The sequence below is a fragment of the Osmerus mordax genome, chromosome 7, assembly GCF_038355195.1.
Source record: "Osmerus mordax isolate fOsmMor3 chromosome 7, fOsmMor3.pri, whole genome shotgun sequence".
Classification (NCBI taxonomy): domain Eukaryota; kingdom Metazoa; phylum Chordata; class Actinopteri; order Osmeriformes; family Osmeridae; genus Osmerus; species Osmerus mordax.
Window position 1 is genome coordinate 18,959,916 of NC_090056.1, and position 17,617 is coordinate 18,977,532.

A 17,617-nucleotide genomic window follows, 5' to 3' on the forward strand; every position below is an offset into this window, starting at 1 on the left:
TATTTGAGCATCCTGATTGGCTCACAGCGCCCTGCGAGCCTCCACACCTTCGTCGTCCTGATTGGTCTATAAGGCACGGTAGACGTGTCTGTGTTCGTTGGTTTACAAACTACCATTGGTCGATAAGGTAGCAAAACCTTGAATACGATTGGCCATCTATTGTCTGAGAACGCGGAGAAGAACAGTTGTAAACGGAGCGCGTGCTAGGAGAAAGACGCAGAACTGGGAATAAGCGTGCACCTTTCAGCACCGACACTGTGGATAGCAGCCAACAGAATAGACCGGACAGACGTTGACCAGCTATTAACCTCGGTTATAACTAGCCACCACATTTTTGTGGGTTTATACAGTCGTACTGACTGCCGTGTTCCTCGGATAACTTAGTTGAAACAGGGATTCATCGAGTGGAGGATTTGAGACGCAATCGCAGGAGCTTTGTTTGCCCCAAACGGGCAAAAGTAAGGAGCTAGCTAGCAAATCTTAGCCTCTCTGCTCCCAAGTTATTGGCAGTGAAGCCATTTAAGAGCAATTTAGACAGTAGTCATTCAGTGGGATCTTGAATCGGATGAGACCGGTACTAACTGCCTGCCAATGAGGGGAAACAAGAGGGACGACGAATTAATCGATTCGGTTTCACTATAGCTGCAAACAACCGCTCTACGTGGTCTTGCTTCCCTCAGCCACATTATAGTTGTTCGTGTAGCTGCACTCCATTGTGTGTACATCTTTGTGCAATTCGGTTATTCCCGTCGCCCGATCCCGCGCTCTCGCACGCCCGCCGCCCCCTCACCCACAGCCTGTGTATTCACTCCAATTCTAAATCAACACCACAAAATTCGATAAAATGTGTTCTCGGGTTTGGTTTGTGACCGACCGGCGCATCCACCAGGAGTATCCTCAAGTCCAAATCCTTCGTGCACTGAAACAGCGCTGCGCCGAAGATGATGTTGAATTCCGCTCTCTTCTCATGGACCAAATTGTGCTCACCATCAGCGATGGACAATTAGGCAAGTATAACTACATACCGGCATTTAAAGTTGTTTTCTGTAATTAACAAGACATTGTACAGTGGGGAATTTGAATAAAATAGTTGACTTCATTTGAAATTCATACAGTGTAATTCACCACGAACACGGGTAGTCACGGTTGCCTACGAACGCGGGTATTGTTTGGCACCATTGCAGGAGGTAGCTTAGCGTATTTGGCTAGGTAGCTAGCTAGTAGCTTAGCTTTAACGGTGACCGCCTAACCCAGTTTCCAGGTTGTCTCGGGTCTAAGTCAGTTACTGGCTAAAACCAAGACTTGTAAATTGTGAGTTATTGCGCTGGCTTTGCTGTGAAATGTTCGATATGGAAATATAAATTAAATTGGGTTAGGTTATCTCAAAACGTTAGCTAATGTTCATGTCTACTTGAGCCTAAATGAGGCATGGATGGCTAGCTAGCCTAAACAGTAGATTACATTACATGAGAGACAGCGCCATGGAATTGTTGTGGCTTCATGTTGAAGGAAGTTAGCTAAGTGACACGACTTATCGTGACGAGAAGGTTTCGAACATCGTAGTCTACATATCTTAACTACATATCTGACGCCCGCTATTAAATCGACGAATTGGTTCTCTTGTTTTAGCTGTTATTTATTTATTTCCTCATCGCGTCATTATCAGTTTGAGTACGCGTGGACCACTGCCTCTGTTCAGTTATCATGATGGTTATTGTAACGCTACTAGTAACATGTTGACCTTTGGTGTGGTGGTGTTGTTTTTTTTTCCTTCAACTTTTATTTATACAGGTTAGACATGTATAAATATAACCCAGTGACAAGACTAGAGTCACAGAGGGCAGGGAACATGGAATTTCATCGTGAGATGCGAGCAGGGGCCATTTCACTCAGTGAGGCTGTGGGAGTGGTAGAAGGTGGGGGGTTATAGGTATCAGGGACGGTCTCAATTAGCGCAGTCTGTAGGATATTAATAAGGAGATGTCTCATTGACACATAGAAGTGAAATTGGCAGCACTTAAAGCACCATAACCCTCATACTGTACTCCCATTGGTTCAAATTATATACTCTGAAAGGATATTTACGTAAAAAAAAAATATATATATATTTATATATCTCAGATTAATTAAGAATGTTTATTGTTACACATAACAATGGATATATTTTTTTGCTCTATGACTCATTGCACATCTTAGGAGCTGGCACCAGTCTCAATTTACCTATACTTTTTTCAGTATCAAGTCTAATGGCCACAAAGTAACTGGCCACAGGCTCTGCCATACTACAGAAAGAGTTGGAAAGGGAAATGGATGTACCCAGTGGAGGAAGAGGAGGAGAGGGTATGGCCTAGATAGCTAGCAAGGTAGACATTTGTCTGGACCTGTAGGAGTTGCCCCTCAACTAAAGCAGGGCTGGCTGTAGTCTTGACTGGGTCCGGATCTAGACGTCAATGCAGACTAGAGAGCCATCACGGATTAACAGCTAGAGGACAGCTTGACAACAGACTTAACTTATGTGCTGCCTTCGGGTCACATGACCCAAAGGTTCATAACGAACCATCGTTGTGTTTACCCAATTTTACCCAATACAAAAACAAATAAAAATAATTTTCTTTTAACCTTCGCAATGTTGGGGGTCTGAGACAGCCCAACGGTTAAAAGAAAATGCTTCACTTTGTTTTTGTATGCGGTAAAGTTGTCGCAATACGACGGTGGGTCACAATGACTGATGGGTCAGAACGACCCGAAGATAACACAAGGGTTAAAAAAAAAGACTTTGACATATCTGTTTTTTAGATATGTCAAAGGCCCCAGTCTGGTGATCGCCCGGGGGGGATTTTCATGTTGCCGAGGCGTAAGCTCAGATCACAGGAAATGCCAAGATGTTGAATTATGTTGGCTCTCCTCGTGTCGTCTACTGCGACAGGCCCACGCTTCATTCCCTGATGTGGAATGCAGCACCTGTGTGTTATTCTGCACAGGAACACCGAGCGGAACTCTGAGTGACGTTTTGGTCATGTGACCGTGGAACAATTAGGGTACATTACATTTACATTTAGTCATTTAGCAGACGCTCTTATCCAGAGCGATTTACAGTAAGTACAGGGACATTCCCCCCGAGGCAAGTAGGGTGAAGTGCCTTGCCCAAGGACACAACGTCATTTGACACCACCGGGAATCGAACTGGCAACCTTCAGATTACTAGCCCGATTCCCTAACCGCTCAGCCACCTAATTCCCTATTAGCTAAAGGCGGGATCTAGTGTTGGCTAGATTCCCGTAATCCTAATCTGAGCACCTACCCTTTGAGTAGGTTATTGTTTATCTCTGTTCATCACTGGCAAAACCCAAAACAGATTACTGAAATGAGCGTGCAACAAGCCTTTTTTAATATATCTAAGTGTAAGCTTCACTGTTATTTAATAGTGGATTGTAAACATTTTATTGAGTAAATAAGGGGGGGAACATATCAGTCTTCGTCATCCTTAAATAACGCAAGCAAGTCTAGGTTATAGCGAGTGGATTGTCACCTGATTGTCGTTTCATAGCTACCAATGCCCAGTGAATCTGCTTTAGTGTGTAATCACCTAGAGGTATGCTTTCAACTCCAGTCTCTCCGACTTCCTCCAGTCCTGTTATTGTGTGAAGCACCGGGCCAGCTGTTTGTGAAAGCCTCGTGCTTCACAGAGGCCAGCCAATGTCACGAAAACTCATTTGTATGCCCTGAAGTGAGAGGGAAAGTATTTGCATGGTTTAACCGAAGCGTAACTGAAAATGCCATCCAAGGTGATTTGAAAAGGGAGCTAGCACGTCATTTTTTTATGACCTCTACGCTGTCGGCTCCAGCAGAGGAAAGGATGCGCATCTGTAGGTGTTGTTAAATGCCCCCAGGTGACACACTGCATGACCTCACAGGTTACGATGATGCAACAACAAGGCCTGACATGCCTGCAGACAGAACTAGGCTTAGTAGGTTTCGAGAAGCCCAAGGTGTTGTTGCACAGATCTGGTTTAGTGTGGTCTCGCATGCACAAGCTGTCCCTCTCTCTTTCTCCCTCTCTCCCCCCCCCCCTCACTCATCTCCTCACATCATGCACCTTCTCCATCCCTGTTTTCTCTCCTCCTCCCTTTAAAAAAAACAAATCTTTAGTTCTTGCATCAGCCAAATACTGGCTGTCTCTGGTTCAGCTGGTTCTGCTGGCTCTCTCCAGCCCAGCCTCCTGCTTGCTGACATGTGCACTACTCCACAAAGCTGATGCCAGAGTGTGGTTCGCAGTACCTTCAGAGATGAATGTGTGTACACACACACACACAGACACACACACACAGAGAGAGAGAGAGAGAGAGAGAGAGGAAAGAAGGCTCCTTAGATCAACCCGAAGTGAAGGAGAATTCCAGGAATTTCAGTGAATGCATGAATTCCCGACATTTCTCCCACTCGTCCAAGACGCTTGCGTGTCCTCCGGAGGAAAGCGAGACTCGTGTCCTGCCGTGTCTTGAGTACGCAGACCGCAGGGTTTGATGGGAGCGCTGGATTTGACTTGTCTTCGCCCCGGGGTCGAGTCTCCGTGACGCGTCACGTCTGAACATCACAGCTGGTGTCTGTGTGTGGCTTCTGTCTGTCTGCCTGTGTGCTTTTTACATGGTGTGTGTATGACTGTGCATGGGCCCCCCCTCCCTCCCCATCCCTGGATAGGCACCGTTACACAGCCAAGGTCACGTGTGTTTTCAGGCATGTGACGGGTGTCCGTTACACGCCCGTCGCATACGGACAACCCCGGACCTTTTGTGCCTTGTTTCCCGCCCACCTCTGTGCCCAGAGGAAGTGTCGCTGCCCCAGGCTGCCAGGACCCGCCAAGCCGACCCCGGCATGGCGCGTGTCAGCGCCCAGCCGCATTGTGACGTCACAAAGGAATGTACAGAATGAGGGAGTCCCCCCACTCAGCAGTTATGGGGCCTGTTAGCCAGAACATAAATAACACACACACAAGCACGTACACACACAAGCACGTACACACACACGTTTGTGCATAGTTCAGCTGACCATAAGTACACAAGCCTTCCTCATGTTTAAGCAGGACCTGCATCTCAGCAGGATCTCAAATAAGCTCCCGGCTCAAACTGAAAATAAAACACTTGTGGCTGTTTATGACCTCCTGTTTTGCGACAGTGACCTCTGATGCGTCCTGAAGGGTCGAGTGTTTGCAGAGAACCAGGTCAGGCGCCAGCGAAGCCGTACAGTAGGGACGCTTGCTCGGGTGAAGGGGGGGGGGGGGGGGGGGGGGATTCACGGCCACGACACCGGCTGCGTTTGGTTTCCTTGGAGACGGCGACGGGGGGGATGTGTGGCTGTCGGCAGGCCGTGCGTCTTGCCGCTGTGATGCCTCCTCTCCCCCCCCCCCCGCACAGCCTCCTCTGCGCTGCTGCTCCACCCTCTCCTCTCTCCTATTGTCTTTCCTTTCCATGTCTGTCCTTGCACAGCATCACTCTCGTTAGCATGTGCTAAGCATGTGCTAAGCATGTGTTAAGCGTGCGCCTGCAGGCCCGGCCCGCTGTGCCTCGGACACGGGAGCCCTCCGCCGGCCCCTGGAGCCGTCGTCTCCGCGAGCACGCAGATCTTAAGATGGCTGGAAAACGGGTCACGGAGTGGCAGAGCGAAGAGTGCTGCGTCAGTTACAGCCCCCTCCCTCCTTCCTTCCTTCTCCCCTCCCTCCCTCTCTCTCTCTCCTCTCCTCCTCCCCCTCTTCTCATCCCATCATCACCCCATCTGTCTCTCCCTGCTGAGCGGCTGGGCCACAGCCCCCTGGCTCATATCCTAACTGAGCACACCTCCTCTTTCTTCCCCTCCATCCCTCCTTCGTCGTGTGCACCCCCTCCTCCCTTTTTAGCGCGTCGTCTCTCTGTGCCACCATTATGTGCCTCTCTGCTAACACTTGGGTGTTCCCCTGCCGTAAAATGGCTGGTCAACAGGCTGGTAGGAGCTGGTCCGAATTGCTAAGGGGCCGGCTAGCTGTAGAGTTACATCAGCATAGCAAATGTGCTGAATATTTTAACGTTATCTGCCGCCTCCACCTGGAAGGTACAGTCTGGAAAGGAAACCAGGGGAAACCTCAGAAGTCATGTACGAAAATAAGCTGTCTGGCTAGATTCTGGTGGCCGTCCTCTCGTGTGTGTGTGTGTGTGTGTGCGCATACGCTCGTGTGTGTGCTGCCCTCTTAGGAATACCTGAGATGTATTTAAACCCCGATCTCCTTTGGGTTCAAAATGAGCAGGATCTGCGTCATACATTTCATAAACCATCCTGCTTAGCATCTCTGAGACAGTTTTTTTTAGTGATCAGTCTGCCTGGAGGTAGCCTGCCCAGGGGCCTTGCCCCCCCCCCCCTAACAAGGGGGCGGAGCCCTTGGCAGGGCCGCGTGTGTGTGGTGTGAACGAGCGTGCCTGGCAGGAGCAGGTCCAAATGACGGATTGATGTCAGCAGGGTGATGGTGGAGGGCCCCATCCCTGCTCTCTACCCCCCAGGGCAGGGTGGGGGGGTGGAGGAGTATTAAGGCAATTGCTCAATCATGTGGCATTTGGGTAATTGGCGTATGGTCTTTCCAATTTTATTCAGAGATTTCTAGAAACAAGCATTTGTTGACAGGGGAGTCAGATGGCTGAGCGGTGAGGGAGTCGGGCTAGTAATCTGAAGGTTGCCAGTTCGATTCCCTGCTGTGTCAAATGACGTTGTGTCCTTGGGCAAGGCACTTCACCCTACTGGCCTCGGGGGAATGTCCCTGTACTTACTGTAAGTCGCTCTGGATAAGAGCGTCTGCTAAATGTAAATGTTGACAGTGTTTCTTCAAGGCCTTGTGAAGCTGTTGTGCTGTAAATGGGCGCCGTTCGTATGAAACCCCAGTCGAGGGTCAACATCAACGAAATAAATCAAAAATGATTACAGTACAGTTTGTTCTTAAACAAAACTTCCCAGTCGGAGTGGAGAGTCTAAGGCCACGGGCTTTGATATGCTGACCTTCCCATGTTCAGATTGAGGAGGGAAAGGGCCTCGGGCCTGTGAGGAAAACACAGTGTTTGCCTTTTCGCTAATGTCTGTGTGTTAGCTAGCAAGCTTAATAAAACTCAAGAAAATACAACTCCTGAATCGTGAACCTTTTTATTACAGACACATTTCCACCACAGGACACGTGCTGAATGCTTCGGCCATTTTCATTTTCTACATGCTCAAATATCCCTCTCCATCCCTTCCTCCAGGTCTGCGGGTGGAGCAGGAGGTGGTGACCTCCTACCCCCAGGTGGCGGTGGTGCGTGTGCCCACGCCGTGGGTGCAGTCGGACAGCGACATCACCGTCCTGCGGCACCTTGAGAAGATGGGCTGCCGGCTGGTCAACCGTCCTCAGGCCATCCTCAACTGCGTCAACAAGTTCTGGACCTTCCAGGAGCTGGCCGGGCACGGGGTGCCTCTCCCTGACACCTTCTCCTACGGTGAGGCCCCCCTGAGACCAGGCCCCCCTGAGACCAGGCCCCCCTGAGACCAGGCCCCCCCTGAGACCAGGCCCCCCCTGAGACCAGCCCCCCCCCGAGACCAGCCCCCCTCCGAGACCAGCCCCCCTCCGAGACCAGCCCCCCTCCGAGACCAGCCCCCCTCCGAGACCAGCCCCCCTCCGAGACCAGGCCCCCTCCGAGACCAGGCCCCCTCCGAGACCAGGCCCCCTCCGAGACCAGTCCCCCCCGAGACCAGCCCCCCCCTGAGACCAGGCCCCCCTCCCCCAAAAAACGTTCCCTGGGGGGGGGGGTTGGTTGGTTAAGGCTGAGGCCACCTGAGACCAGCTCCGCCTCCCTCTAAAAAGGGATCAGATGGCTGAGAGGTTAGGGAATCGGGCCATTAATCAGAAGGTTTCCGGTTTGATTCCTGGCCGTGCAAAATGACATTGTGTCCTTGGGCAAGGCACTTCACCCTACTCGCCTTTATCTGATTCCATTCTGGTTTGTTGACGGTTGGTATGGCTGTGCTCTTCGAGATGTCAGTTGCTGTACAGACTGTGGTTCTCACGTAGTTCTCACGACAACAGCTAGGTGAGGAAGGGTTCTCTGCTTGTCGTCCAAAGGAAAGCTTTCTCTCTCTGCGGTCTTACTGTGGCAGCATTGAAGGGTTTTATTCAGGACTTATCAGGGGCCCTAGATAATAACGCACTCAGTCATAAGCTGTCCCTGAAAGACCCACGTAGGAATTAATTAACGCCTGTGTCAACAGCCACAAGCTACCCAGTTTTTATTGGGCTGTAATGCTTTTGAATACTTTATGAAGGGCCTGTGTGGATGCGTTGACATGTAATGCCCTTTAAGTTGCCATAACTTTCCCTTTTAATGACAAACCGCCATTCCCAGCTTTTCATAACGTATGTATGTATCACAGAGGCTATAAGTAGTCAGGACCAGGTCGGTTGGTTCGTTTGCCAGGCCGTTGTTTCAGGTTTTGCCGGCCTTGTGTTGTCTTAACGTTGCAGTGTTTTTTCCCTTGTTGACAACGGTTTAAACTGCCGGTCAAGTGTGTTCCGTCACACACTCCCCATATATACTCACCATATAGCTAGAATGTCGGGGATAAACAACGGTTATTCAATAGTTTATCTTCTGCATGCATCAAAACAAGAGCGTGTCTTCTTCTGATCCCTGTACCAGCTTTTCTCATATCCTCTCTCACACTAATCCTAATATTTTTTTCTGGTGATCAGTGTTCCTCATGTGTGCCGTCGGTGCGCTGGGTCCTGAGGTGGAGGGTCAGGGGGGGGGGTCAGGGAGGGGGGGGGGTCAGGGGGGGGGGGGGGGGGGGGTCAGGGAGGGCCCGGGCCCCCAGCAGGCTGTGCTGGGTGCGGGGGGGGGCTTCGGAGCCTGGAGCCAGCAAAACCACACACTGTTTTTGTTTTTTTCGTTAAGACGAGACCAGAGTCGACAGCTACCATGGCGTATTTTTGTTTTTGTGCGCCGCAGCGAAATCCAGTGTTGTTTCGGAAAGGAGTGGAGAGGGAGAGAGACAGCCATACAGAGAGAGAGAGAGAGAGGGAGATAGAGAGAGGGGGGGAAGGTTTGTGTCCCAAATTCCACTCTTCTCCCAGCTCAGAGGACCATGCGGTGCACAGACAGGCTGAAGCGCTTATGTAACCAGCATAACCCCCCCACCCCCGCTCTCGCTCCCTTCCTCATTCTCTCTCTCCCTCTCTTTCCTCTCTCCCTCCCTCCCTTCATGACTTTAGGAATAAAAGAGTCCCCCATTGCTCTCCTCCTCCCCTTGCAGAAAGCGGTGACGTGATTGGCTGACATTTGCTGTGCTCCTCTCCTCGCCCCTCACACACACACACACACACTGGTGCGGCCGTGTGCATTTTGGAAAAGGCATCTGGTTCACCAACTCACATCTGGTCTTGTCGATACGCATGAAACAGGCAAGGAAAAGAGAGAAAGCGAAAGAGAGAGAGGAAGATCAGAGCGAGGAGAGGTCAGCATTAGCCACACGTTATGAAGCTGTCACCCTCAGAGGGGAAGATGAAGCCTGTTCCCACGTATGGAAGTTCGCAATGGTCATGTGGATCACGTGTGGTAGATGTTACATGGATAAGGCGTTTCTTTTTTTATATCAGAATAAGCTTCAGTTTTCAATCAACAACTGTGTCATGTAGGCTCAGAAGGCTTCATGGGATTTTCCCCACACATTTCACAGATCCAATCCAACTTGCTTGGCCTTTTTCATATGAAAAATGTAAACAAAATTATATATCAGCACCGATAACCAACCTAAAGGCTCTGGGTAGATGAGGAGGGGAACATAAAGCAGAAAAGCCTTCACTCCTCTCAGCAGGAGAGGAGTGAAGAACGTCTCACATCCCTGCCTCACATCCCTGCCTCACACCTCCGTCTCACCCGCCTGCCTCACATCCCTGCCTCACACCTCCGTCTCACCCGCCTGCCTCACATCCCTGCCTCACACCTCCGTCTCACCCGCCTGCCTCACATCCCTGCCTCACACCTCCGTCTCACTGTGTCTGTGTTTGCTCTTCACAGGAGGCCACGAGAACTTCCGCAAGATGATCGACGAGGCGGAGCCGCTGGGCTACCCCGTGGTGGTGAAGAACGCACGCGGCCACCGAGGTCAGTCATTCCCCACCCTGCCCCCCTCTCACCCTGCCCCCAACCCCTCGTCCCCAAGCAGTTCATCCCCAAACACATGCCTCTCCTCCTCAGAACCCCCCACCCCCTCGTCCCAGCAATCTGCTTCCCCAGTGCCAGCCAGGCCCACCCTGGTCACACATTCCCCAGCGCGGTGTGAAGTGATTAGAAGTGTCGTGTGGTCAGAAGACAGCAGACCAGCATCCTGCAGCGTTGCGCAACATCTGTCCCTGTTCAGGCCCGTCTTCCACCGTCACCTGCTTTGATCTGCTCTCGCTCCTCTGGACTCCGAGTCTCTCGTGTCACAGTTGTTTCGAGGCTCTGGTGCTTCCTTGAGGTCAGCTGACCGCTCGTCCTACCCTTCTGATTGGTCGTCTCCGGCCATCTCATTGTCTCTGTGGGAAACAATGGAGGCAGGCCAGAGGGCAAGGTAGATGAGGGATACAAAGGCTCGCTGAAGGAACAACAGCTGTTGGTCACAAGTTTTTTTTTTTGGGACCAAGCAACCGTTAACATGGCAGAAACATGACAGCGTTTTCCACAGAAAATGTTCATAAGTTTCCCGGCGCATAACGTTTTGCTGGCAAAAGCTATAAAACGTTCAGTCAGAATCCTTGATAGTTGGCGTCTGAACGATTTTATATTATATTTGTGTGAAGTCGTATTTTGAGCTCCCTGAGTGTCGTGTAGCCTGGTGACATGGAGGGTTGTGAGACGGAGCAGAGCTGTGAGACAGGGAGCTGTGAGACAGGGAGCTGTGAGACAGGGAGCTGTGACACACAGTGGAGTTGTGACACACAGTGGAGTTGTGAGACAGGCTGTAGTCCTGTCACACAGGGAGGAGGGCTGTGAGACAGGGAGGGAGGGCTGTGAGACAGGCTGTAGTTCTGTCACACAGGGAGGAGGGCTGTGAGACAGGCTGTAGTCCTGTGACACAGGGAGGATGGCTGTGAGACAGGCTGTAGTCCTGTCACACAGGGAGGATGGCTGTGAGACAGGCTGTAGTCCTGTGACACAGGGAGGAGGGCTGTGAGACAGGCTGTAGTCCTGTGACACAGGAAGGGAGGGCTGTGAGACAGGCTGTAGTTCTGTCACACAGGGAGGGGGGCTGTGAGACAGGCTGTAGTCCTGTCACACAGGGAGGATGGCTGTGAGACAGGCTGTAGTTCTGTCACACAGGGAGGATGGCTGTGAGACAGGCTGTAGTTCTGTCACACAGGGAGGATGGCTGTGAGACAGGCTGTAGTCCTGTCACACAGGGAGGATGGCTGTGAGACAGGCTGTAGTTCTGTCACACAGGGAGGATGGCTGTGAGACAGGCTGTAGTTCTGTCACACAGGGAGGGGGGCTGTGAGACAGGCTGTAGTCCTGTGACACAGGAAGGGAGGGCTGTGAGACAGGCTGTAGTCCTGTGACACAGGAAGGGAGGGCTGTGAGACAGGTAGGGCTGGGATAATCAGTAGAGATGTTAGATACACGGTCGTCCTGTGAGACTGGCAGTGCTGTGTCATTATTTACTGTCCTGTTTGCACGCACAACCTCCGCCACATACTGAAGTAGGCAGCCAGTCCACACACACACACACACACACACACACCAGTGAGGTGGTCCTGATCTTCTTGGTTCTGTGGAAGGGTCACAGGACGTGCCTCTTAGCACAAGGACAAACGCAGTGCTAATTAAAACAGGCATTTCTTTCCGGGCTGTGCGAGAAGCACTCGGTGTCCAGAGCGTTAGTTGTTAGGCAGGAGGAGGAGGGATGACTGTGCTGAATCCCTGTGGTGGCTATGAAAGGGTGAGTCAGCTTGTGCTGCAGATCTGGAGTCTCAAACTGCCCAGGTTTCATTCAGTCTCACCGCCTGGCTGCGTTTCACAGTCCTGGGGACGAGTGGAAACCAATGAGTCACTCGTTCTCTCCTGTTCGTTTTTTTCTCCTCTTCCTGTTTACCCGACCATTTGTTTGTTGCTTCCTTTATATACCTCCTTTATTCCTTCCTTCGTTCCCTCCTGATGTTCCTCTCCCCCCAGGTAAGGCGGTGTTCCTGGCCAGGGACAAGCACCACCTGTCGGACCTGAGCCATCTGATCCGCCACGACGCCCCCTACCTGTTCCAGGAGTACGTCAAGGAGTCCCACGGCCGTGACGTGCGGGTGGTGCTGGTGGGGGGCCGGGTCATCGGCTCCATGCTGCGCTGCTCCACCGACGGACGCATGCAGAGCAACTGCTCCCTGGGTAAGATGGGGAGCTGGGGCAGGGGGAGTTGGGGCAGGGGGAGCTGGGGCACAGGCTGGCCACGGCCTGTCCCTCCATCCCCCTCAGTGTCATTTCAGGACATTACCAGACGCTGCTTTCCCTCTGACGACAAACTATCTGACCGCTGTCGTAGCGTCTGCCGTGTCAGGGCACGCCGGCACGATCATGCACTGTGACATTTTGGGGACACCGGCTTTTGATTGGTCCGCCATGATGTGACAAGTGTCACATGGTGTTTGGCATGATGCTCTGGAGGCCTAGCAGGAGTGCAGCTCCTCGTTAGCCTCTCTGAGGCTGCTCTACCACCACAGTTGTATCACATTACCGTTTCAAGCGATTTTCAATTGGGAGAAAATCAACTGGAAGGAAATGTCTGTGGCTCATGTGCAGAGGTCGATTTGAACGGTTTTATTGTTATAAATGGTATATATTAATGATGCATCATCCATCCAAAAAGTTACGTCAGGATTTTGTTTTATAGGACATTTAAGCATGAAGAGTAATGACTCTTTGAGCGTATGTGTGTGTTGTAGACGTGTGTGTTGACGGCTTCCCTCTGCCCCCCAGGCGGCGTGGGCATGATGTGCCCTCTGAGCGAGCAGGGCAAGCAGCTGGCCGTGCAGGTGTCCAACATCCTGGGCATGGACGTGTGCGGCATCGACCTGCTGCAGCTCAACGACGGCTCCTTCGTGGTGTGCGAGGCCAACGCCAATGTGGGCTTCATCGCCTTCGACCAGGCCTGCGGCATGGACGTGGCCGGCATTGTGGCCGACTACGCCCTGTCGCTGCTCCCCAGCCGCCTCACGCGCAAGATGTCCCTGCTGTCCGTGGTGTCCAGCACCAGCGAGACCAGCAGCGAGCCAGAGGTGTGCGCCGTGTGCCCGGCGCCCAGCGGCGTGGGCGTCCTGCCGGAGGCGGCGTGCAACATGAGCGTGGGCTCCACCTCCTCCGAGAGCGACCCCGAGCTGGCCGAGTCCTCCCCGCGCCAGGCCGCCAGCTCCGCCCTCCCCAACCTCCCCGACCCCGCCTACAACTTCAACACCATCCTCGCCAACGAGATCAAACTATTGACTGAGTGAGCGGGGATTGGCCATGCTCACACACGCGCACACACAGCACACAGATGTATAACACAGAGATATAACACACACACACACACACACACACACTGCAACGGACATTCCTGTTACACAGACACACACAAGCACACAGCAAACCTCCTATACACGTAACACAGGCAGGATGTTACATGCAGATGTTACATGAGCTGCATGAGCTGAACAAACAAAACACACAAAACAGCGACACACGAACATGCCATGACCACCAAAACTGACATAACTACCAACAGATGTAGACGCACGCTCCTTCTCATACTAACTACTCGCCCTCTTCGTCCCCGCTCCCCCACCCCATGTAAACGCAGAGATCTGAGGCTGCTCCCCTGAACTGCACACGGACCTCCCCCCCTCCTCCACCACCCACCTCCCTCACAACGAAAGTTTACACGCTGCATTGTGGTGGCAGAGGTGGAACACAGAATGTTAGCTAGCTAGCTGAATTTGGCAGTTCTCCCCCCCCCCCCCACACACACCTCTATTGCTTTGTGGGGTTCAGTTGAGCCAGGGGGTTGCGGGACTCATCCATCACACCAGCATGTAGACCAGCGCAACGTGGTTCGATCTAATCCAGCTCAACACACTCCGAGTCCGGGGTAGGGGGAGGAGTTGGGTGGCGTACAGTAGCCAGGGGGACAGCTGATTGGAAGTGGCATGAAGTTTTTTTGCAAGTGATTTTCTCCATGAAGAGATGAGCGGGGAGGAGGAGGGGGCGGAGACAGATTGTTAAGTGGACTGCTAGTCAGTGTTGATTCTAATGTGTCAGATGAGGTGTAGCGGTTTCTAGGACGGATTCAAGCTTGTGGAAGAGGGGGTGGACTCTGTTGCAAGGTGTGTGGTGGCATAGGTCCTGTAGAGGTTTGGACTCTGAACAAGCCCTCTGAAGAAACACAGTAATGTCAATCCAAGTTACACAAACTTAAAAGAGCACAACAGGTGCTTGGATTCTTTTTTATTTTATTCATGTTTTTAGTGGCTAGCGTTTCGTTAGCTTTTTAGAATACAACAAACAGTAGTTATCGGCCGGACTATTATTGCCCAAAATGCTGTTTTTTTTAACCTTCATTTGAAATAAAGCACTTTATAATAAACATATGAATTGCATGCTGGGAACTTGGCTACGTTGGGTAGGATGTGGTTGGAAAGCTGCCACTACACCTACAAGCAGAATATACCTCAGAACAAACCGAACTTCTCTCACTGCCATAGAAAACTGGTCCTGCAAGCAGTCATTCATCCAGCGTCGTGGTCGTTTCAAATGAGCCTGGGTTTTAAAAGCTTTCTCTCATATCCTGTTAATAGTTGACATCTGAGCGTGTCGTTTGTGAATGATAATGTAGCAATCTTTACGCTGGCTAGACTGGTTGATTAGTAATGGCTGAACTAACTGCTACCTTCCTCAACTTAAGTATTTTGAGAAGCTACAGTATTGTGTACAATTGGCTTATACAGAACTGCAAATATTGAAAATAAAGTATGAACAAAAAAAAGTTTTTTAGAACTTTTCTGAATTCGTCTGAATGTAGTTTGAAACAAAGACAAAGATGTTTTCTCCTTTCCCCCACCAACAGTGAGCTGAACTCTCAACTCACCAAACATCTTATGCAAATCAATTTGTTCTCCTTCCTCAACAGGAAAACAATTTCGGTTTGGACCAGAGAGCATCTCTCTTCACCTCTCTAGTCTGTAGATTATTCTAATAACACCTGGAATCACCATAGCTACCAAGCCTGGGGCATCTGCCCTTAAAACCAAAAACAAAACAAGCCAGAAACATCTTGAAACGACACTATCACAAGCACAAGCCCAGCCAAATGAGGGAGGCTTGGAGCCAGTGTTTAGATTCCCAGCCCAACAGTCCGCCAGTTGAGACTCAAACCCAACTCAGGGAAGCAGCCTGGATCTCGCTCTCACCCTCTCAAGGCATGTCACATATCCATCCTAGCTAGAGATCTGCCTAAAACATGTGTATCGACAAACAAACTGAAGAAGAAAAAAAAAAATTCTAACTACAAAAAAGATGCGGTGTATCATGAACCATGGTACCATGCACTGTTCTTTTTTCTCCTTGCTTGTTTTTATAATGTTCAGTGTTTTTTCTCCTAATTTATGGTATTTCTTTTTTTCTTTTTTAAGGAAAAAGTGGTTTGTGTGCACTAATCTCGTCTCAATAACGTGAAGCCGCTGTGAAGCTTGTTTTTTGTGGGGAAAATGTTACTAACCGGCTAGAATCTCACGGGTCTGTAAGAGGGAGGAGCCACAAGCGTGCCAAATCCGAACAGGACGTATAAAGAAAGGAAAAATTAATTAAACAAAAGTACTAGAAGGTGACTTCTTTAACAGAAGTCTTGGTGGTTAAGTGACGCAGCGGTTTCTCTGGAGGTTGAAGGTTACCAATACAGTACTGTGATGTGTTTCAGCATAAGAAATCTCTTTCTGAGAGTTAACAAACTGTGAATCCCTCCCCCCTGTACTTGACATGATAGGCTAGGGGGTGTGAGCACCAACATGTCACCCTAGCGACCACAGCTCATGGGAGATCCAATCTGAAAATAGTTGTCACCCCTTTTTTGTTGGTTTTTTCCACCTTCAAATAACCGGTTTATGTTTTGTTGTGTTGTGTAGAATGAAGCCTGTGCCATTCCACTTTCATTGCTTTGTAGATTCATGTTAATCAAAGATGGGACATATCCTTTCTAGACCTTAAGACCAGCCATAGCAAAGAATGAAACGAAGACCATTTTGCTCTCAACATATTCATTGTTCAAATAGTATCTCTACTTTTTACTGCATTTATCCAGAAAGCACATCAACACAGGTCGGCCTGCTTCAGTACATCTGTGCCCTGTAAACATTAGAACGCCTGTCTTACTGTCCCAGTTTGTTTGTGAGCGCTGATCTGAGAAGCTCAGCCCAGAAAAGACTAAGACCCATCTTCCGGTTGGCTATCCCAAGCTTTTCAAGTCAGCGCTCATAACTGAACCAAGACAGGGAGGGGAAGCAAGTGATGGTCAAACTGCCTATTTATGACACAGCTTAGACGAACTGTTGCTAAGTCGTGAAGTGGTCCTCGTTTTGATGATGTAACGCATCACCGTGTGGCTGTGTGCCATACTGACCAATGGGAACGGGCTGGTTTGTGACCCCTCCCCCCCCCCTAGTGTCTGTACTGCACCACAACACAAGGTTACTATTTATTTCTGAATTGCTGCTAATGTATATTTGGCTCAAATATTTAAAAGGGAACATGAGGAATCTAACTAATTCCAAGTTTCGTTGCCTCTCAACAACTAGAAGATGAATCTGAATGCCAAAAACAAGCATTGTTGTATAATTCAGTACTAATAAAACTAGTGAAATGTTTTTAATATTGATTTTGTTTTGATATAAATGATATTAAAAACATCTCAAATGTACATATTTAGGATTTTAAAGCGATCCTTAGAGTCCCATTAATCCATGGATGTGTTAGACACAGCTGACTTTGCTCAACAGTCCCCCATATAGATTGAAACATATAGTCAAGTAAATTTCAAAAATACTAAAGATCTGTCACATGCTTTTTGGGGAGAATTGAACTTCCTCTGCTGGTTAAAATCCAGAATATCAATTGAGTGTGATCCCGTTATCTTGAGAAGATGGGTCATCCTCAAATTGGGTGTGATGACATGTTAAAGCCTTAAGTTAAGAGGTTTTGAACTGCTTAGGCCGTTCTGGAGGTACGAGTCATACAAGACATTTGTGTGAGAAAATTAGTTCAAATCATTGCTCTTATCATTACTGTGAACCATTTTGACAGCATGGCAAAATTGATCCCAAATTTGGTTTTGGTTTGCAAATTAAGTTGTGCAAAATTATGTAAATATACACCCCCTCTTTATTTTATTTTATTTCTTTTCTTTTGGATTAAAATGAGTCATTATTGAAAACAGGAATAATTTGTCTGTCTTTTATTTCACTTGGGGAATAAAGTGCCAACATTCAGTGAAATGTCAAGCTTATTTTATTAATGTCAATTCAATCAAAGACAATCTAATCACCAGAGGAAATAACTGGATTTAGAACTTGATGTCTTGTGTTTAGCCC

General features: G+C 49.7%; 1 protein-coding gene across 1 annotated transcript; it reads left to right on the forward strand.

Annotated features, from left to right (window-relative positions):
* The first annotated feature begins 212 nt into the window (after positions 1-212).
* rimkla (ribosomal modification protein rimK-like family member A) lies at positions 213-17,490 on the forward strand. The gene is made up of 5 exons (XM_067239559.1): positions 213-1,007; positions 7,251-7,481; positions 10,056-10,142; positions 12,189-12,392; positions 12,981-17,490. Exons 1-5 carry the CDS (start codon positions 845-847, stop codon positions 13,490-13,492), a joined length of 1,197 nt encoding a protein of 398 aa, XP_067095660.1. The 5' UTR covers positions 213-844; the 3' UTR covers positions 13,493-17,490.
* Positions 17,491-17,617: the final 127 nt, after the last annotated feature.

Coding starts and splice junctions, on each gene's coding strand:
- rimkla (XM_067239559.1), top strand. CDS start 845: ATGTGTTCTCGGGTTTGGTTTGTGACCGACCGGCGCATCCACCAGGAG. Junction 10,143..12,188: donor GAACGCACGCGGCCACCGAG/GTCAGTCATTCC, acceptor CTCTCCCCCCAG/GTAAGGCGGTGTTCCTGGCC. Junction 12,393..12,980: donor GCAGAGCAACTGCTCCCTGG/GTAAGATGGGGA, acceptor TCTGCCCCCCAG/GCGGCGTGGGCATGATGTGC.